Source organism: Trachemys scripta, chromosome 1, assembly GCF_013100865.1.
Source record: "Trachemys scripta elegans isolate TJP31775 chromosome 1, CAS_Tse_1.0, whole genome shotgun sequence".
Taxonomy (NCBI): Eukaryota; Metazoa; Chordata; order Testudines; family Emydidae; genus Trachemys; species Trachemys scripta.
The window spans coordinates 8,955,732-8,978,338 of record NC_048298.1 but is presented as its reverse complement, the minus strand read 5'-3'; the positions used below and the strand labels follow the sequence as shown (position 1 = coordinate 8,978,338).

At 48.8% G+C, this 22,607-nt stretch overlaps 1 protein-coding gene across 1 annotated transcript in view; it reads right to left on the bottom strand.

Moving 5' to 3' along the window:
- PODXL (podocalyxin like) overlaps window positions 1–10,981 on the bottom strand; it is an 88,732-nt gene extending 77,751 nt beyond the window's left edge. Inside the window, exon 1 of the mRNA XM_034764302.1 lies at window positions 10,483–10,981. Within this exon, the coding sequence (XP_034620193.1) occupies window positions 10,483–10,525 (43 nt within the window). The 5' untranslated portion in view covers window positions 10,526–10,981. The remainder of the gene's footprint in view (window positions 1–10,482) is intronic.
- Between the last annotated feature and the right edge of the window lie 11,626 nt (window positions 10,982–22,607).

Here is a 22,607-nt window from a genome sequence, read left to right as displayed (position 1 = left end):
CCTGATTTTATAGGGACAGGCCTGATTTTTGTGTCTTTTTCTTATATAGGGTCCTATTACTCACCCCCCTACCCCCATCCTGATTTTTCACACTTCCTGTCTGGTCCCCCTACCCCAGAATAATGAAGGAAGCAGCAAGAGAAATAGAAAAACCTCGCTCCAGTGGCAGGGGAGGCTGGGAGAAGGGACAAAATTATAATATTTAGTACAGGGAAAAGGAGAGGGATTTTAAATTAAGCTCATGATTGACATATGGTATGGGCTGCGCCTGTGAAGTGCTGGCAAATCCCACTGAAGTCAGTGGAAGGAGCAGGACCTCAGCAGCTCTCAGGTGCACTCAAGTCTGCTTGAGGATCTATCTGAGGGATTGTCTACATTGCAGTTAAAAACTCACGGCTGACCTGTGCCAGCTGGCTTGGGCTAAGGGGTTGTTTAATGGCAGTATAGATGTTCAACCCGCGCTCTGGGACCCTCCCACCTCGCAAGGTCCTAGGGCTCAAACATCAACTCCACAATTAAACAGCCCGTTAGCCCGAGCCTGCTGACACAGGCCAGTCACAAGTTTTTAACTGCAGCATAAACATACCCTCACAGACAGGAAACAATTACAGCATGTGGAGTAGGTGGCTCAGGGGCTTGGCTGCAGCACTTCTAGGTGTCTGGTTCAACTCCAGCCGAGGTTAGGAGTGAAGAACACCTGTGATCATCTGACAGCTCTTGGTGATCTACTACACAACATTAGTTCTGCAGAGAAGTGTCCACATCACAACCCCCAATAAGAACGAACTTTGGCCACCCTTGTTGAAAGTCTTAAAGTCAGTTTTCATTCTCCAGACACAAAGCACAACCACGAACTTAGATTTTACATGAAGAGAAAAAAAAACAACAAAGCAAGAAAGAACAGAAGTAAAGTCTCCACCAGAGCGAGCAAGAGCACAGGGTCGCCTCTGCAACAAGCGGCACCTGAACCAACCACAAAATGGCTGCTATCTCCAGCAAACTCCTAGGGAATTAAAGGCCCAGTGCAGCCAATAAATAAATAAAGTGACAAGAGTACACAATCTGTCAGTGCACGCATGGAGCCACGGAGAGTGACCAGACTGCCCATCCATATGGCCCCTCCAGGTCAACGATGAGGCACGCTGGCAGGACAACAGAACGGAAACTTACCCTGAGGCTGCCCATTCTTTGGCTAAATAGAGAGCGTCAATCTCCAGGTCTTCACGCCAGCAACTCTCACGGGCACTTAATGCCCTTAAAAATGTAAGGGGAAAATCCTGGCAGTGGCAAAACAATCAGATGGGGCAGTTATTCAAAGCAGGGGGAAGGCAGCAGGTGGGGGTTGGGGAGAAGCCACAAGAGTCAGTCTGAGAGCCAGGATCTTGTATATAAATGACCACAAAGCGTTAGTTTCAAGAGTGGACAAATCTGGTGAGGATATTGGGGAAAGGGGTTGGGGAGGAAACAACAACAAAAAGACAGAGCAAATCAACTCCAGGTGGAGCCCATCTATTGGCTTCAGGCAACAATGCAGTGGAGAACTGCTAGATTTTAAAATAAGAATGACCAAGCGTTTGGCTTGATGCATGATGCTGTATGACCCTCATCATTGTTATCCTAATTCATGTAACTGTGGATGTGCGCAATAGGTCCATCAATGGCTATTAGCCAGGATAGGCAGGGATGGTGTCCCTAGACCGGGATGAGCAAACTTTTTGGCCCGAGGGCCAAATTGGGGAATAGAAATTGTATGGCGAGCCACGAATGCTCACAAAATTGGGATTGGGGTGCACAAGGGGGTGAGGACTCTGGTTGGGGGTGCGGATTGTGGGGTGGAGCTGGGGATGAGGAGTTTGAGGTGTAGGAGGGTACTCTGAACTGGGACTGAGGGGTTCGGAGGGCGGGAGGGGGATCAGGGCTAGGGCAAGGGTGCGAGAAGGGGTGCAGGTTCCGGCTGGCGGTGCAGGCTCTGGGGTGGGGGTGGGGATGAGAGGTTTTGGGTGCAGGAGGGTGCTCCAGGCTGGGATCAAGAGGTCTAGAGAGCAGGAGGGGGAATCAGGGCTGGGGCAGGAGCGTGGGGACAGGCTCAGGGATGCAGGCTCCGAGCGGCACTTACCTCAAGCGGCTCCCGGAAGCAGTGGCATGTCCCTTCTCTGGCGCCTACACGGAGGTGCAGCCAGGGGCTCTGCAAGCTGCCCCACCTGCAGGCACCGCCCCTGCAGCTCCCATTAGAGCGCTGGAGGGGGCCTCTGGAGCATAGGAGCCAGAGCGGGGCCATGCCAAGGCTTCTGGGAGCTACACAGTGCGGCCCCAGACCCAGCGCCCGGACCGGAGACAAGCCACATTGTGCGGCCCTGACACAGCACCCCGACCGGACCGATAATGATTACCTGTTCTGTTCATTCCCTCTGAAGCTCCTGACATTGGCCACTGTCAGAAGACAGGTGTGACGTTAGTGACATAACTAACCGTTTAGATCATTGTTGCAACCACTGTTATATATTTACAGCAAATATTGTACAAAGGTTGTCGTGTAAGGTGTCTATGGAAAGGTTCTGATTGGCTAATTATGATTATGCTATCTCTGTGTGTGTAACATTTTTGTAGTTGAAGTTATCAATATTGGCTATGTACTTGTATATCAATGTGTTTTGATTGTAAGTAGCCTTAGTAAAGCATTTGGTCAGCTTCTTGAGAAAAGAATTTGCAAGTTAAGTGCCCAATCAAGAAACACTTAACTGACAACAGACCTTGGGAGACTCCAATCCACATAAGAAGTCTTCCTGGGGACATTCAAGATAGCATGTGGGCAATGGCTGCCACCTGTAAAGAACTAAGTCATGTATGGACATGTGACTTGCCCGTGTGACTCCAAACTCCATTTTGTGGTAATTTTCCACAGTCAGAACAAAGAGGTGTTCTTACCCCTGGAAGAGACTATAAAAGGCAGCTGCCTCATCTCCATCTTGTCTTCAATCCTGCTTCATACCTCTGGAGGAACTTTGCTACAAACTGAAGCTCTGGACAAAGGACTGAATGACCCATCCCAGCTGGGGATGGACTCCAGAGACTTGATTTGAACCTGCAGTTTAGTCTATCACTACTACAAGCCTGAACCAAGAACTTTGCCATTACTGTACATAATTGATTCCATTTAACCAATTCTAGCTCTCATCTTTATCTTTTTCCTTTTATGAATAAACCTTTAGATTTTAGATTCTAAAGGATTGGCAACAGAGTGATTTGTGGGTAAGATCTGATTTGTATGTTGACCTGGGTCTGGGGCTTGGTCCTTTGGGATCGAGAGAACCGTTTTTCTTTTACTGGGGTGTTGGTTTTCATAACCATTCACCCCCATAGTGAGTGGCGCTGGTGGTGATACGGGGAAACTGGAGTGTCTGAGGGAATTGCTTGTGTGACTTGTGGTTAGCCAGTGGGGTGAGACCAAAGTCTCCTCTGTTGGGTTGGTTTGGTGCCTTAATAGTAAAGGAACTCCACCCTTGGCTGTAACTGCCCTGCTCTAAGCAATTTGTCCTGAATTGGCACGCTCAGTTGTGTTACAATCGGATACTGGGTTATGTTATGTTTCAATATCCCTGTCTAATCCTTTCTTTAATGGATCAATGGACTCCCTTGGCAGTGAGTTCCACAGGTGGGCTAGGCACCATGTTAAAGCACTACCTTTTACCAGTTTCAAATGTGTTGCCTTTCAAGGTCATTGACTGTCCTCTTGTTATTATACTAGGATAAAGGGCCAATAGAGATGGTAAATTTGGCATCCCTATGACATTAAGTTATTGCAAAGAACATCACAAGAGAAACCAGAAAAATAACCTGGAGCAGCTGGTGACACTGAAAATTATGCTAAGAGCCCATCTGCAGAGACAAATTTATCGCATTAGGACATACGGTAGTTCTAGGGTGACCAGATAGCAAATATGAAAAATCGGGACAGGGGGTGGGGGGTAATAGGAGCCTATGTAAGAAAAAGACCCAAAAATCAGGACTGTCCCTATAAAATCAGGACATCTGGTCACCCTAGGTAGTTATAACATAGCTTAGTTTTGCCAGTCCATGCTATAACGATGTCACAAGATTCCATAACATGCCTATAACACAGCTGGGCCCTGCCCACTCAGTGTTATTTAGTCTGGTGTCCCTTGGATGGTTACACGCAAAATTCAACAGCAGGTAGATACTAGCGAGGTGCACACTGCATGCAGCTCAGCTCATCTTACTATAGAAGAGAGATTGTGGATAGGGAGGGAAAAACCTAAGTGACTTAGGTACTCCAGGATCTTAGCAATTCAATAAAGCTAAACAAACAAGCTCACCATTCTGTAGAAAACAGGAGATTGAGAGGCACCGGGAGGTGCACAGAGTTTACAAGAGGGGGAACGGAGACAATAGATGCCCCAGAGCTATTTGCGTCCCCGGGTCGTGAACTCTTCCCAAAGGAAAGGGCAGGCGCTCCAGGAATTCGGAAACTTTTTTTTTTTTTAAACAGGGAAAAGTGGCTAATTATGGAAGAAGCTACCTAAGGCAGCCACAGGAGCAATGGGTATAACGAGGCTCTTAGAAAACAAAGACATCGGAGCAAGCATGTAAAAGGAAAAAGCTACCAGGGTTTCAAACAAGTGAGCAGAGCTAGATGGGGCCAGACAGTCTCATACACAGTGTGTGTAATTTGGCTGGGTCTGTTCCTTGCTTCCTTCAAATTCTTAACTGTCCCAGGATGTTTGGATCTTGGCCGATCTGGACTTAGCCAGGAGCAGCATGAGTGCCAGCCAGGCATTTTGGGGGACTTTGCGGCCCCGCATGTCATTAGCTCCTAGCAGTATAGGGCCTATCATGCCCAGCAGAGCTGTTCTGATCTCCCCAGGCCATCAGCCTCCCCCTCTGGTCATTGAGATAGAAGTTCACAGCAAGAAAGGGGGTGGTATACACGCACTCAGCTTGGGAGACGAGGGTGGTCTGAAAAGGAACCAGCTGGAGGGTAAAACAGGTCCAAGTGTTGGGCGGCGCTAGGAGTGACAAGGCAGCAAAGGTAGAATTCAGACCCTCCTGCTCCAGAAGCACAACCCCCTTCTATTTGATGTAGAAGGCAAATCTCTCTTAGGTGAAGGGGCCTATGACACGCAGTTGGGCCTTTCCAGGTCCATCCAGCAAAGGGCTGCATTGCACATGCTCACTCAGGTGAATAGGTAGGGCATCTGGCACCTTCCCCCCCAGTGCCCTCCACGCTCGGAGCTGGCACTCTGACAGGGGCAGCACTCACCTCCGCTGCCCTGAGTTCTAAAGGGTGCAACATCTCAGACAACGCTCACAGCATCCCCCCAACCTGCCTTGGTTTTCCCTGCTCTGTCAGAGCACAGTCACACTCTGCATGCAGCTGCAGTTCCCCCTCCCAGGCTGGCATGGGAACAAACTGACAGCTTGATGGCTCGGTGACAGAGTAAACAGAGGACCTCGGACACAGGGACAGCAGCTGGGCACAGACAGAGACTTTTGCATGGGAGGTAGGTGCCCGGATGAGGGGGAGCCAAATTTGGAGCTGCTGCAAGCAGATGGAACTGCACTCAAATCAGTGGAGTGGCTCAGAAGTGTAGGCTCCATGCACTCCTCTCTGTTCACGTCAGAGCGGGGCAAACCCATCCGAATCCAGCCAGCGGGTCCACTGCAAGCAGCCTCCTTCTTCCCGATCCTGCAGACGCTCCTCTGACCCAAATCAGTCGGGCTCTTAGGCGTGTGTGCAGGGAGGAGAGGAAAAAGCCATTCTCCCCACACTCATCTCCCTTCATACCCACAGGGATCTCCCCTCTGTAGATAATGGTGATGGGGTTCAGGCCTATCTTCTGTGCTGTCCCCATCTGCCAATACACTCCCATCTCCTCCACGTACATACAGTTGTTCTCAAAGAAGCACCACTGCCATAGGAGAAGGGGGTACCCCTGGGAAGTAGCTAACCAACACCGAGTCTCCTTCTGCAGGTCTCAAGATCTGCAGGATTTCCCAGGTTGGGTGGGTCTCACCCCACCCGGTCTTTGGGGGTGGGGGGGGAATCTCTCTCTTGACTGCAAGCTCCTATGGTTTTAATGTCACAAGTGATGGGGAAACTATTCCATGGCTTAAGAGATCTCACTGACCCTAATTAATCTCATATACCTGCCACAAACCCCATGCACACAAGCCCCACAGGGTATATGTCACAAACGCAGGGGCTAGAGCCCCAAAGCTTCAAACAAGGTGCCAGGCTCATGTACAGTGTTTAGAAAACTCCTGCAGCATCACTTCAGCCACTGGCATGAATAATAATAATAACCATAATCATACTTCAAAGAAACCCTCTGGAATTAAAATAAACTATGATGTCGCACCGCTACAGGTCCTTTCATCCAAGGATGTCCGGGTGCATTGCAAACAATTCATTAATTAAGCCTCCAAACAGCCCGGGGGAGAGGGTGTACCATTACTGTATCCATTTCACTACTTGGGGAATCAGTGCACAGCGCAATTTCAGTAACTTGCCGAAGGTTACACTGGGGATAGACTGCCAGAGTCCCAACTCCATCTCCTAACGCAGGTTACAACCACAACCTGTCTTGTTCACATGACAATTTAATGTGTTAGTTAACACACGTCTGCCAACGGGTTAAAAAAAAAAAAAAGCCTTGTTCCTAGTGTAGCCCCACCCTGGCGACTCTCCTGTTTTGACCACAATCCCCTCCCAGCATCAGGAGTAGAACCCAGACGGCCTGCTGCCCCTTCCTAGAACGCAGTATCATGAATAATGGAATGAAAAGCGAGATCACTCAAAGTTTCTGCAGTTCACACACAGACCCTTAGATCGAACCAACCTTTGGCTTCTTTGGCACTGTTGTAGCTCTGGGACTGAAGAGGGGGTGTTTTAGAGACAGGGACTGTGATGGCTTTAGATTAGGAGAACAGCAGGCCTGTAGGGAAAATCCAGTCCTGCCATTTGCATTAAGGATTTGATTCTTTTTATCCACCCGAAAGGTAAAGGGGTCAAATTTCTCCTCCCAAGTCAACACCGCCCCCCGTAGCCTGTAATGGAATTTAAACATCTAAGAAGTGTCCCGTGAACATGCTGAAAAAGCATCTTTGGCCCTTTCTCAACAGATTGTCTGAATTTGAGGCAATGGTGCTTAAGACTATCTTCATGTGTATGCTGTGCCAGCCGGATTCTGATCTGAGCTACCCCAGTGTAAATCAGGGTAGCTCCACTGAAGCCAGTGAATCACACTGGTGTGAGCTCAGAATCAGGCCCAGATTACACAGTAAATAGCCTTATCAGAAAATTGCTGCATTTTTGAAACCGCAACACCATAGTCCTATGCTGAGCTGCCTTGCACACTGTGCTATCCTTTATTTACACCTGTGCGAAGCCAGGGTAGAACACTACCAAACCAGAACTCTCCACTCGTGTGCACAGGTGATAGCATTCCACAACCCTTGTGAGCAGCTATACCTGGCTACACAAGCAGTCAGGCAAAGGGCAATGAAGTGGGCTGTAGTCCACGAAAGCTTATGCGCTAATAAATTTGTTAGTCTCTAAGGTGCCACAAGTACTCCTGTTCTTTTTGTTGTTTCCGGTTATTTTTGTTCTTTAAAATAATCTGCACATTTTAATTAACACCCCCAACCCCTGCCCACACACACAATTTTTTTCTCCTTTAGGAAAATAACAGGGTTGGCCACCCTTCCTGACACGTGTGGGTCCTTGCTCCTTGAGCGTACCCATTGATTAGAACGGGTTCTGCTCATGGAGTTAAGTACGGCTCACAAAACAGTGTAATCCCTGGGCAAGCTGAAGTCAACGTAAGGGAGGCCCAATCTGGCCCTTAAAAAAAGAGTCATCCAGCCTTTCTACACAAAGGAAAGTAAAAAAGTATCTGCAGTTGACTTATTTCAAACCGTAACAGCAGTAGCTTATAGAAGGAGATGCTGTTCGGCAGAACTGGATGAGTTCCAAGAGGAGCCCAGCAGGATCACTTGACAGATAATATAACAGAGCCATCAGAACGCCTCCCCTCACCACCATCACCCCACAGCACAGCCCTCCACCCCACTTCATACAACTCAAAGTGGATTTGACTCAAACCTCTGAAAAAAAAATCTTCCGAGGCATTACTGGGCCAGGTTCTTCCTGGTGTAACGTGCAAGTGGCTGCACTGACTTCAGTGCGGTTACTCCTGATTTACCCCAGCATCACTGAGATCAGCGTTTGGCCTAAGCTTCTCATGTTAAACAACAAGAGAAATCATTTTTTCAGCGCCCCTATCCGCGTTCATAACAGCCTGACGTCCCTGCACTTGTTGACTCAGGGCTTGTCTTCACTGCTAAAAAAGTGGTGCTTTCTTTACCGGGGGGTTAACTACAGCGCAGGAGCTATCCTGCGGTAAAAACACAATGAAGACAAGGCACTTTAGTTTTAGCGGACGATTAAACTTGCTGAGCTCAACCGCACACCTCTGCCTGGGGCAGACCTTCACTGTACTTTTAACTCAGGATAGTTACCACAAGGTAAAAAACCGCAGCTTTGAGCAGTGAGGGCAAGCCGTCAGATGGGCAGAGAGGTCACTGCAAGACCTCCTCTAGCGCAGGACTTCACCAACTTTTGTCCATCCTTTCTCCCTCTTAATGTCAAGAAACATTCCATTCCTTCACTGTCCTCGCCCTTCCTCCCGTTTACAACAAAGGGAGGAATTCCCTTTCCGACTATTTTTCTTTAAAAATGGTTCATGCTGTGAGTGCATTTTAAACACACCTTTCAGATGAGACATACAACTGAGGTCTTGGTGGCTGGGGGCCCATTAAAGATCCTACGGCAGTTTTCACAAGAGTATGGGTGTTAAACCCAAAGTCCTGGATGAATCCAAGTCTGGATTACTACTTCCTCTCATCAAATTCCCTTGTACGGGGTCCTGATTCCAACTGCACTCACACCAGTGTAAGTCAGGGTAAGCAAACTGAGGCGCGATAGCTAGGGCACTGCATGGGGAATCAGGAGTTCTATTCCTGGCACTGCCACCAATTTGCTGTGACCTCAGGTAAGATGCTTTTCCTGTTTCCCCTCCTACCTTTTATCAGTCTTGTCCATTTACATCGTAAGCTCTGCAGGGCAGGGACTGTCTCTTAGGGCTTGTCTACACTTACAGGGCTGCAGCCGGTGCCGCTGTAGCGCTTCATGAAGGTACTCCACCTCCCGGAGAGGCAGTAGCTGTGCCGACGGGAAAAGCCTTCCTGTCTACATAGCGCTGTCTACACCGGGAGTTCAGTCGGTATGGGGTGTGGATTTTCAACACCCTTGAGCAAAGTAGTTATACCGACATAAGTTTGTAGTGTAGATGAGGGCTGTGTTTATACAGCGCGTGACCCAGTGGGGCCCTGGTGCTGTTTGGGGTGTACAGGCACTCTGTAATTGAAGTAAAAAATAATAACTCCAGCCAAGTGAGTGGAGTGATACCAGCATGCAACTGGAACTGGTGTAAGATACAAATCAGAAGCAGGGTTCTGTATTTCCTGCTCTAAGCTGCTGGGTGGGTTGTTAAACAGCTAATCCATTCCACCCTAGAGACGCCTCCATTTCAGGGTAAATTGATTCCTGGGGTAAGAACTGGATGGGGTAAATTGATTCCTGGGGTAAGAACTGGATGGGGTAAATTGATTCCTGTAACAATTACTGAGTAACAGCCTAAAGTGCTTTGGATTCCTCTGGGACGAAGAGCACTACATAGACGCAAGGTATTACTATGCAGACAGGGTAACCTGTGTTCATCCTTTTGTCTGGCTGGGCCATTTCCACTTCAAACTCAGCAAAACCAGGAGCGTCCGCTGGACGTGCGGCACACGCCAACAGATTCCCCGGGTTCAGGAGAGCCACGGGGCGAGAGAGAAACATCTTCTCCTTGTTGCTAACTTTCCACTTGCTTTGGTCCCCTGGAAGAGGATCAAAGCTGCCCTCAGCCTGGGCTTTACTCTGCCCTGCCCATCACTCAGCACGGACTGCCCTGAGCCAATGCTTCCTAACCGCTTGGGGCTGCTATGATCAACTGCAGCATAAGCTAGCCCATCTCTGCCCGAGGAAGCTGGATGGTTCAGAGGCTCTCCCAATGTGATGCGAGACCCCTTTCATCACTAAGTTTTTTGTTCAATCCAACGTGCGTCAGCAGTTACCCTTCGGTGGCGAATATGCAACGAGTTGCTGGGTCTCAGTCTGGTGCCTGGGGGGGGGGGGGGGGGCTCCACCCATCCAGTTAGCCCCGTGGCTGGCAACCTGGGCAAAGGTGCGCGGGACGGGCAGCAGGAAAACCCCCCTCTCCTCCCAGAGCCGGTCTCCTGTCCCCCACCCGGCGGAGGGAGAGGGGAAGGCTGCTGATGGGGGTACCCATCCACCAGCGGGGCCGGCACAGCTACCCCCCCCCCCCCCGGGAAGGGGCAGGGAAGGAGACTGGCACTTACCCCTGCAGCAGAGCAGGACGAGCAGCAGGAGCGGGCAACGCATGGTGCCTCCCGGGATCGCCGCTGAGCCCCGGCGCGCAGCTGTCCCTCTCCCGCAGCCCTGCGGGGACGGCCGGCGGCGAGGCTGGGCAGGGGGTCGGCTCTGCGCGATGCACCAGGGCTCGGGCTGGGTGACCAGCGCCCGCCGCCCGTGGAGCCGGGGCGCCGCTGTCCAGCCCCCTCGCTGCCCCCAGCCCGCTGGGGACCTGCGGCTTCTGCGACCCCCTCTTTGCACGGGGCTCTGGGCAGCTCGCCTCCTCCTGCGCCGGGCGCTCCGCTCCGGATCTCTGCCTCTCCCTGCCCCGCAGCAGCGGCGCCCTTCGCTCCGCGGCTCCCCCTGCCGGGTTCCCTGCGCCCCCCGGCGCGCGCCGCAGCTGCCTTTGTGAAATGCTGCAGCTGCCGCCGCTGCCCTGCCTAGCCCTGCCGGGTCCCAGCCGGGGCACCGCTCCGTACTCCAGGGCGGCTGAGCCAGGGGAGAGCGATTGGTCCGCTTCGCCAAGCCCTGCTTCCCGAATGGCTGGCCCCCAGTCCGGCCCTGATTGGCCACAGCAACGGCCTGTCCACTGCAGAGCCCACCCTCCCACTGACTGATTTTTAGGGCTGGTCTGTCCTCCCCCACCTCAGTTGTAGGGGCCCTACCAGATTCACAGTCCATTTGGGTCAATTTCTGGGTCATAGGGCTTTTAAAATGGTAAATGTCATGATTTCAGCTATTTACAGCTGAAATGTGGCAGAGTTGTAATTGTAGGGGTCCTGACCCAAAAAGGAGTTGTGTGGGGAGGGCGGTCACAAGGTTATTGGGCGGGTGGTGTGGGGGGGGTTGCAGTACTGCTACCCTTACTTCTGCACTGCGGCTGGCCTCATAGCCGGGCAGCGGGAGAACAGTGGGAGCCTAGCTCTGAAGGCAGAGCCACCGCGAGCACCAGCGCAGAAGTAAGGATGGCATCATATGGTATTGCCCAGGGCCGGCTCCAGCGTTTTTGCTGCCCCAAGTGGCAAAAAAAACCAAAAGAAAAAAGCTGTGATCAGCGGCAGCTCTACCGCCGCCGCTTCATTCTTCGGCGGCAATTCGGCGGCAGGTCCTATCCTCCGAGAGGGACTGAGGGACCCGCCGCCGAATTGCCACCGAAGAGCCGGACATGCTGCCCCTCTCCGTTGGCCACCCCAGGCACCTGCTTGCTGCACTGGTACCTGGAGCCGGCCCTGGGATTGCCACCCTTACTTCTGCGCTGCTGACTGCAAAGCTGGGTCCTCAGTCAGCGACCGCTGCTCTCCAGCCACCCAGCTCTGAAGGCAGCAGCACAGAAGTAAAGGGTGGCATAGTATGGTATTGCCACCCTTACTTCTGCGCTGCTGCTGGTGGGGCACCGCCTTCAGAGCTGGATACCTGGCCAACAGCTGCCGCTCTCCAGCCACCCAGCTCTGAAGGCAGCACAGAAGTAAACATTATGAGTCAAAGTTTTACACACCTCACTGCTGATCGAAACCAGACTGAACGATACCAGGGCTCACTAGTACTTAGCCTGTCAACTTCTTGGGGCAGGGACTTTTAGTTCTGTGTATGTGCAACCCCTAGCACAATGGGGGTCCAGATCTGTGACAGGCTACTAGGTGCTACCAAAATACAAATAACAAATAATAATATGCATATTTTTAAGTATATATTATCTGAGATCCAGACACAGCCTTCATCCTGCACTGTGAAAAATTCCTCTTAATTTGGATGAGTAACAGATTTGAGCAAATGTAAATGACACAATACTTCTAAGGCCACCCCAAATGACATGGCTCTGTGATGGCAAGACAGTTCGGAAGCACCCAAAGCTTTATTTCAGTGCAAAGTACTGCCCCATTTAGGGTGGTCAGATGTCCCGATAATATCAGCATTGTCCCAATATAAGGGGCTTTGGCTTATACATGCAACTATACGGCCTCTTGAAAAAAAAGTGTCCCAATTTTTCACACTTGCTATCTGGGCACCCTACCCCCATCAAACTCCCTGCCCCCAAATTGCATTTGCAAATGTTGTTTGCATAAACAACTGGGATTTGAACATTTAAAAAAAAACCACATTTTTATTGGTTCAAGAACACAAAAATAAGCAATATGTGAAAAATAAACATAACAATAAGGCTACATTTGCTACATTTATTTGTTGCTCCTGGAAGGTCCTTTATCTAACATTTAGTGAAGTAGTATTTTGCTGCGGCCAGGAGACTAGAAATAAGCTTAGAGGTTTCCACTGAACTGTCCCCTCTCTCTGGGAAGTCCAAACATATCATTAATGTGTCCAATGATAATCTGGATACACTGATATCAAAAATTAAATTAAGGACAGATGTCCAAAAATGAGCGAGCCTTGGATACTGCAATCTGATGTTGTTACAAGGTTATTACCATGGGCGGTGGGTAGCATAGGCCAGGGAAGTCTGTGCCTCCCCATACAGCCTGGCGTGGCCCTGCCCATGCTCCGCCCCCAGGTCCCCCCCTGCCTGCTTCCAGTTCCCTTCCCGGCACTCTTCCGAGGCCAAGAGGCTGGGGCCAGTTCTCACAGGGCCCGGGGCTGGGGGGCTAGGGCTGGGGCAACGTCGCACCGCCCGTCTGTCTGGCGCTGGGGTTAGGGGTGCTCCGGCTATGTTGCCCACCCAGCACTGGGGTTAGGAGCACTCCGGCCACGCTGCCCACCCAGCACGCTGGGGCTGAGGGCGCTCTGGTCATGCTGCCCGCCTGCCATGTTGGGGCTGGGGGTGCTCCAGCTGTGCTTCCCACCCAGTGCTCCGGGACTGGGGACACGCGGTGGTGTGTGCTCTGGGCTTCGGTGGTGGTGGAAGAGGTGGGGTGGGGCCTTGGGCAGAGGGGGAGGGGCTGGGGATTAGTCTCCCCCAACGGCTCGTTTGTTACAAGGTTTCAAAGGTTGTTACAAGGAGGAGGGAGAAAAATTGTTCTTCTTAACCTCTAAGGATAGGACAAGATGCAATCGGCTTAAATTGCAGCAAGGGCAGTTTAGGTTGGACATTAGGAAAAACTTCCTAACTATCAGGGGGGTTAAGCACTGGAATAAATTGCCTAGGGAAGTTGTGGAATCTCTATCATTGGAGATTTTTAAGAGCAAGTTAGACCAACACCTGTCAGGAATGGTCTAGATAATACTTAATCCTGCCATGAGTGCAGGGGTCTGGACTAGATGACCTCTTGAGATCCCTTCCAGTCCTACGATTCTATGATTTTATGTTGCAAAATGTAACTTTCCTTCTCATACACACACATTCTCGATAGCAAGTCTGAGAATTTATTTTTATTTATTTTAATGTGAAGAGACATTGAAACATCACCTTATAGTGTTCTTATTTTAATAGAATCATATACTTAGATTGTAAATTCTTTGGGGGTAGAGGACTGTCTTTTTGCTTTGTGTTTGTACAGCACCTGTCACAATGGGGTCCTGGTCCCAGGGCTCCCAGATGCTACTGCCACACAAATCAATAATGAATACTTCATAACTTCATAGATTCTAAGGCCAGAAGGAACCACTCTGATCATCTAGTCTGACCTCTTGCGCAGCACAAGGCATAGAACTTCCCTCCAAATAATTCCTGTTTGAACAACAGGAGATCTTTTAGAAAAACATCCAATCTTGATTTAAAATTGCCAGTGAAGGAGAATCCTCCACAATTCTTGGTACGTTGTTCTAATAATTAATTACTGTCACTTACAAATGCACCCCTTATTTCCATTCTGAATTTGTCTAGCTTCAATAAATAATAATAGGATGGAGGCAGATATTTCCCAGTCTGGGACCACTGCTCAAAGGAGATTTCTTTTCCTATAAAGTTTTCCCTGTTTTAACATATGCCAACTTTTCTCCTACGTATAAAGTTTCCATATAAACTGGAAATTAAATGTTTATAGCCTGAGAACCAGGATATTCATATTGTCACTCTTGTAGGAGGCCTTTGGAAATTCTTTGCAACCTGCGGGTTGGTCTCCACTAGAAAATTAGGTTGATTTAACTACATCACTCAGGGTGTGAAAAATCCACGTGCCTGAGCGGTGTATTTAAGATCACTTAACCCCCCAGTGTAGATAGTGCTAGGTTGATGAAAGAATTCTTCTGTCAGCCTAGCTACCGCCTCTCTGGAAGGTGGATTCCTTACGCCGATGGGAGAATCCCTCCTCCCCGGTTGGCATAGGTACTGTCTACACTGAAACACTACAATGTCACAGCTCTGCTGCTGCACCATGTCAGTGACAAGCCCTGAGTATTAAGGACATATATCTGAAGTGTAGATGGGGAGAAGAGGCATGTGGGTAAATTAAACATGTTTATTATTTACTATCTGTATTGAGGTGGCACCTAGACATCACTAATCAAGGATGAGAGGCCCCATTGTGTTTGGCACAGTATATGCATATAATGAAAAAACAGACCCTAACCTAGAGAACTTACAAATATTTATGTCCAACATCTTTCCAGAATCAAATAAATGACTCTCAGAATCTGGCCATCACTCAGAGTGCAAGTGTTGCATCCTGATTGCTGGGGGCGGAACCTGGATTATTTCTAGTTGGAGTTAGGCCAGGTCTACACTACAGACCTATATCAGTATAACTATGTTGCTCAAAGGTGTGAAAAATCCACACCTCTGAATGACGTAGTGATACCGACCTAGCCCCCTCAGCCCCGCCCTGTGCAGACAGGGTGATGTAGATGGGAGAACTTCTCCTGTGAACGTAGCTTCCAGCTCTCGGGAATGCAGATTCACTACACCAACGGGAGATGATTTCCCATCGGCATAGTAGTGTTTTCACTAAAGCACTACCATGGACCAGTTGCACTGATGTAGGTGCACCCTTGTAGCGCTGTCCATGAAGACAAGCCTTAAGAAGGGAAGGGGCAGTACTAATTCTCCTAGGACATTACTTCTCTATGAGGACTGACTGCTGAGGATTGAGTGCTTTTCATCAGCCATTTGGGGAGCGAATAAAATATGTATCCGTTTAAAAAATTGGAGTATATTTTAATTTGATGCTTTGTCCTCCGACTCTCTAGAAAAATATCACTTCTGGGCTGAGACCAAGCGTGGAAAGTATTTTCAGAAGGTTGAGTGATTTAAAATGAGCGCAGATAACAGAACTCTGGATGGATCTTTAACACCTAGGAATTCCATTGTGGTACAGTGTCAGAGATGTCCATTGCACGGGCATGACCAATGATTTTGCAAAAGGACTTTCTCTTAGACTGCTGCTGCTGCATCCATGAGGAGACATTACAAAAGCCAACTCAAGACGATGAAGAAAAGACAAAAGAAAAAGAAGATCCAAAGAGAAGAAAGAAAGAATAGAGAATTCAGGGGACTCCAGCTTCCAACCCAGGACGTCACTAATGTAACAGCACAACATGTGTATCAGCTGCCTCTTTAATGAAATCATTTATTACACATAGGGCCAGAACCAATGAAGCTATGCTGAGTAACTCTAGTGAGAATCAGGGACCCCGAGTGCTAGTGATGGGCACGGCTTTTTTCACTACATACGCATCCCATCACTCTTCTACCCATTGGGCCTGAACCACCACCACGTTACTTCAGGAAATTAGTGTACATGCACTGGAATCAAGAGATACACCAGCCCATCTGGATCTATGCCCTGCTGAATCAGGCCCACTGTATTTAGCGGTGCCATACTGCCTAGTGATGTTTATGCCAGATGTTTATTAGCTGCTCTTGGAGCCAGGTCAGTGTACTAGTCACTGCACGTATCATTTTGAAGACCGTGAGACTTTTACTTGCCTAGGAACTACAGGATCAGACAGATTTTTCTGCACCAGCTCACGTTTTTTGTAGGCAGAATTTTGTGCTCAGGATTAACTGTCCACACCTGTCTGATTGTGCCCATTTACATGGGACTCTGCATGCAAAAATGCAGACACAGTCAATAGCTGGAACAAACTTCTGCCCTGGATTAAAGCAGGCCAGTTTTAAAATCACAAGCTCACAAGGCTGCTATGTATTGGGAAATGGAGTGTTTATGCTGCAGCAGTTGTTCTGTATCGGCACATGGAGAACAGGGAGAAACCTACTGTCAAGGCTGATTCCCCACTCTGGCACTTCGAGTGCAGAAGGTGGGGGCCCGCAAGGATTCTAAAAATTAATACCGGCCTCTCCCGGCTTGGATTAAACTCCCAAGGTTACAGCTTCTCTCTGACCTTGGATGGATAGATGCTGCCATCACTCACGTGCAAAAACCCCTTTTTTAGAACCCAGGAAGGCACACTTCCTTCATTTATCACACCTACTCAGATGGATTTATTGGGAGTTGTATACAGAGCAAGTGCTCATTTGCTGGCTTTGTGCAGGGAGGGGTGAGTTATTTTCATTAGTTGTGTTGTAAATCTGGTAACAAATAGCCTGAGTGGGTGTGGCTGAGTGTTGTGCTATCTCACACCCTAAGGAGTGGCCTGTTGGGAGGCAGTCTTGTCCTCCCCAAGGGAGGTTTGTTTCTATTTAGGCCATGTAGAAGGACACAAGGGCACATCACAGTCTGGTACTTATACCCTAAGGCAGTGGTTTTCAACCTTTTTCCATTTCATAGAATAGAATCCTAAAATATCAGGGTTGGAAGGGACCTCAGGAGGTCATCTAGTCCAACCCCCCTGTTCAAAGCAGAACCAATCCCCTGACAGATTTTTGCCCCAGATTCCTAAACAACTTCCTCAAGGATTGAACTCACAACCCTGGGTTTAGCAGGCCAATGCTCAAACCACTGAGCTATCCTTCATTTGTAGCCCCCTAAAAATTTCAAATGGAGGTGTGGACCCCTTTGGAAATCTTAGACATAGTCTGCAGACCCTCAGGGGTCCGTGAACCACCGGTTGAAAATCACTGTTCTGTGGTAGTGACACCCTTTTGCAGACCCTTTAACTCCATGGCAGTCAATGGAGTCCTGCCCTAAGGTGGAATTTGCAGTCCTGCCCTAAGGTGGAAGTTAGGCAAGGGGAAAAAATCCCAATATAGACACAGCCTCAGATTGTATAGTTTTGCCATATGCAACGACACACAGCCAGAAAAGGAGAGCCATGCACTGATGAATCCCCTGGCGGAAGATGTTCACGCAGGGTGCCCGGAATATTTGTTTATGAAAGGATCTGCCCAGACTTTAGGATGGCCAGTAGATTCCCTTTCTCCTCCATTTTGGGAGGGAGAGAGAAGAACATTGCAGGGCTTTTGTGTACATACTATAGAAACACAAACACCTCACCCCACCACCGAAGCAGCATTATTTTCTCCTCTTTGGCTGATCATCTTTAAAATGGGGGCTTTGTGTTACTTCTGTTGCCCTCCCCATAATGCAGTTGTACAGAGCTATGCAATCTTAGAAGTAGTTCCAGTAGAGATAGATTAGTGGGCAGAGTACAGATGAGAAGGCCAAATGTACTCGGTCAATGCAGTTAGGCAGTTCCATAGTTTGTCACATGGTATTACCGCCTCTTGCATGGTGTTTATACATTTAACCTAAACACACTCACTGTGGTCAGGTCATGATTTTATCATGAGAGTCACAATATTTTATGGTTTTCTGAAAGCCCCAGCTCATAGAATCAGTTGATTGCATTAGAATCTCATCTTGCTTTTTTTTTTTTTTTTTTTAAAGTAAGTTTCCAGACCTCATGGTTGTGGAGAAAAACTTGAAACCATGATCCTAGTGCAGCGTTTCTCAAACTGGGGTCTGCAGATGAGGGTACTCCAGGGGGTCTGCCAGCCCCACTGATCAACTCCTGACCCGCCCCCCCAGTGCCTCCTGCATGCTGGGGAACAGCTCGGGGGAGGGGGCGGAAAGAGGTGGGGAAGAGGAGGGGCGGGGATGGGACATTAGGGGAAGGGGTGGGGGTGGAGTGTGGGCGGGGCCAGGGGCTGAGCAGTGGGCTTGGGGGTGCACAAAAGATTTTAAATCACAATGGGGGTCCTCAGGTTGCTACAGTTTGAGACCTGCTGCCCTAGTACTTTCCAAGTTCTCAGAGACCAGAAGGCACATAAACAACTCCAACATTTATCATCACTGTTTTGTTAAATCTCATGATTTTTAAGACAATCTCATCATTTTTAATGCTTCAGGTTGGCAATACCGTGCACGCACGCGCACATGTGCCTATACACACACCTGTGCACACACGGAGGTTTCTTAAAAAGCCATCCACCTGCGTTCTACTGATTTAGTTAAAGATTCTGTGAAATAGCAGGACTGGGATGTGAGATGGAGCTTTACACAGGTAGAGCCCATAGTGGTTTAAAAGCGTATAAGAAGGAATGATGGGACTGAAATTACAAAGAGGAGAATGGTGGCTGCATTTTAGGGAAAACTTCTTAACAATGACACCTGTTAGGGTCTTTAATAGTCTCTCCAGGGGAAGTGGTGGAAGCAGGGCCGGCTCCAGGCACCAGCTCACCAAGCTTGTGCTTGGGGCGGCACCTGGAGGGGGGCGGCGCGGTGCTCCGGCCGCCGGGGAGAGCGGAGCCCCGGCTGGGCACTCCGCCCTCCTCCAGGGCTCCATCCGCCAGGGAGAGCAGAGCCCCGGCCGGGCTCTCCGCCCTCCTACCAGGGCTCTGGCCGCCCTCCCCCCCTAGTGCCCTCCCCCCCGGCCGCCGGGGAGAGCGGAGCCCCGACCGGGGCTCGCCGCCCTCCCCCCCGGCGCTCTGGCCGCCGGGGAGAGCGGAACCCTGGCTGGGCACTCCGCCCTCCCCCCGGGGCCCCGGCCGCCCTCCCCTGCCGCACTGGTGGGGGGTGGGGGGGCGGCCGGAGGCTTTTTTGCCTGGGGCGGCAAAAAAGCCAGAGCCGGCCCTGGGTGGAAGCCTCATTACTTCAGACATTTAGAACTAGATTGGACAAAGCACTGGAAAATAGAATACAAGGAACGATGCTGCCTCAGGGGAGAGATGGGTTGCATGATCTAACAGAGCTGTACTTTCTCTGTCCTGCATAATTCACTTAGAGCTGCATTCAAGTTTGCGATCAGATTTGACTGACATTGACAAAACCATTGCAGTATTTACCTCCATCGGCACATAGCTAGCGAGGAAAACCTGCACATCACAGAAGTGCTAGTTCCTGAGTTTTGGCTGGGATCCAGGTGTGGATAATTTAACTGTCTGCCCAAGCTTTCCCGTAATCCGATTTTATTGAATGTCACCACCTATCTTATTTGTGCAATAGGGCCCAAAGTAATAATGTTTGGAATTCAGACTTGGGATTAAGGCAGGAGGATGAGCTGAAGTGCGCCAACCTGCTACCAACGGGATGAGTAACAGAATGAAGAACATGGGCTGCCACTGGGGGTCAAGATAACCACAGGCTATTTCAGGAAGATAAAGAGATCCCAGCAAAAGGCAAACACGCCTACAGTCTGACGGCTGGCTGGCAAATAACCCCACGGAAAAGAGAACATTTATGGAAGGGAGCCTTCAGAAGCAGAGTTGCAAAAAACCAGGAAATTTAGTAAGGCAGGAGGGGCAGAGGGTCTTAAGGTAGAATTAGGGAGGAGGTTTGGTATAGTAGTCAGAGCACAGGACTGCGAGTCAGGAGATTTGGGTTCTATTGTGTAGGACGCATCTCACGCAGCACCAGAAACTTTTGTCGTGTCCTCATATACACAATGCCTTGTAGGTAGGAACTGTTTCATAAAGCAATCCCATTAGCAATGTAACACAAGACCCTTGCTGATAGCCATGGGGAAGCCTTGGGGCACACTAACGAAGAAGTAATAACAATAGGAAGGATGGTGTTGTTAAGACGTCAAGCTGAAACCCAAGAAATCTGGGTTCAGTTCCCAGTTCTGTCACAGACTCCTGGTCACTGAATCTCTCTGAGTCTCAGTTCTCCATATTTACAATGGGCACACTAGTATTTCTATTGTTCCGCCTTTTGTCTGTTTAGATTGTGAGCTCACCTGGATAGAGACTGTCTCTTACTCCTATAGAACCTATTGCAACGGAGGCCTGGTGTCAACCGGAGCCTCTAAACGCTACAGTCAAATGAATAATAATAATAATTCTATCATGCACACATCCCACACAGTGGAAGAAACTTTTGCCATGCACAGCACATTGTGTGTGTGTGTGTGTGTGTGTATTAGGAGCAGCTTCATGAAGCAATGCCAGCAGCAGTGTAGCCTAAGAACCAAACTGATGTCAGGGACAATCCTTGGCACATATCAGATAAACAAAATGCATCTATATTACATTTCATAGAAATGGAAGGGATCTTGAAAGGTCATTGAGCCCAGTCCGCTGCTTTCACAGCAGGACCAAGTACTATCCCTGACAGATTATTTTGCCCCAGATCCCTAAATGGCCCCCTCAGGGATTGAACTCACATCCCTGTATTTAGCAGGCCAATGCACAAACCACTGAGCAATCTCTCCTCCCTACCTAGCACCTTCCACACTGAATAATCTCAAAGTGATTTACAAATTTAAAAATTTTATTAAGATGATGTTAAAAAAAAAGTTTGAGCATAGAAGATTCTGGTTATCAGGGAATAACGTACAGATTATCGAGGGTGCAAAATTTGGTTTAAAATCGAGTGGCATAAGGAATACATAATCTGCAATATCCCCAATTGGGGGTAAAAAGTTGATGGGTCAAAGTACAGACATTGAGATATGAGGGTATGAAGTTCATAGGGTGGCTATGTTTGGGTGTGGAGTATAATGAGTGGATATGATGATAAGGATGGATTGACCCTCATTTGGTGAGATTTAATGTTCAGGGAGTTTATGGTTCCAGTTCATATGATCCAATGGAGAAGGTCACTTGGTCCCTTTCTCATAGTGGGAAAACGACGTCACTCTGGCTCACGCCTCCTGGTACTGTTGGTGGCCGGTGATGTGCTCGATGTAGATGTCCCTGGACCATCAGATGGTGTCTGAGACCATGAGGTGCCGCATGAGCCATGATCTACACTGTAAAGAAGTCAGAACTGCCAGTTCTTTGGGGCAAGGACTGTGTTCCCAGCTGTATTTGGGAAGCAGCTAGTACTTGGTCCACAACACTGCAATATTAATTATTAATTATTATTATGTAGATCTAACTGGACCCAAGACCTGGGTCAAATCAGAATTATGCCCAATAGAAATGACTTTGGTGATCTCAGTCCAGATTTTAGTCTCAAGATTTTCCTCTGCAGCACAGGAATGACAAAACTATTGATTGGATTGAATTAAATTGATTGGAAGAGCAGGCCAGGACTGAGGGGCACTGGCAAAGCGGTGTGTGGATGAAATCCAGTGGAATAGCAGGGGCTGTTACAGGTCAGGCTTAGTTTAAACTGGCAGAGATGTGGTGGGTGAGTAAGGACTGGCATAGCAGAAGCTGCTGCATGTCAGGATTCATGAGCATTGGCAGGGAGTCTGGAGGAGCGGAACTGGACTAGTCTGCAAGGGTAGACAAGAGGTGGACTGAGGGCCAAATCCGGACCGCCTGGTGCTTTTGAATGGACTGCAAAATCCTTTTTATTTACGTATTATTATCATTATAGTATATAGTTCTGTTCAATATCTGCATCAATCAATTAGATAATGGCATACAGAGTACACTTATAAAGTTTGCGGACGATACCAAGCTGAGAGGGGTTGCAAGTGCTTTGGAGAATAGGATTAAAATTCAAAATGATCTGAACAAACTGGAGAAATGGTCTGAAGTAAATAGGATGAAATTCAATAAGGACAAATGCAAAGTACTCCACTTAGGAAGGAACAATCAGTTGCACACATACCACATGGGAAATAACTGCGTAGGAAGGAGTACTGCGGAAAGGCGTCTGGGGGTCATAGTGGTTCACAAGCTAAATATGAGTCAACAGTGTAACGCTGTTGCAAAACAAGTGAACATCATATTGGGATGTATTAGCAGGAGTATTGTAAGAAAGATACGAGAAGAAATTCTTCTGCTCTACTCAGTTAGGCCTCAACTGGAGTAGTGTGTCTTGGTCTGGGTGCCAGATTTTAGGAAAGATGTGCACAAACTGGAGTAAGTCCAGAGAAGAGCAACAAAAATTATTAAAGGGCTAGAAAACATGACCTATGAGGGAAGATT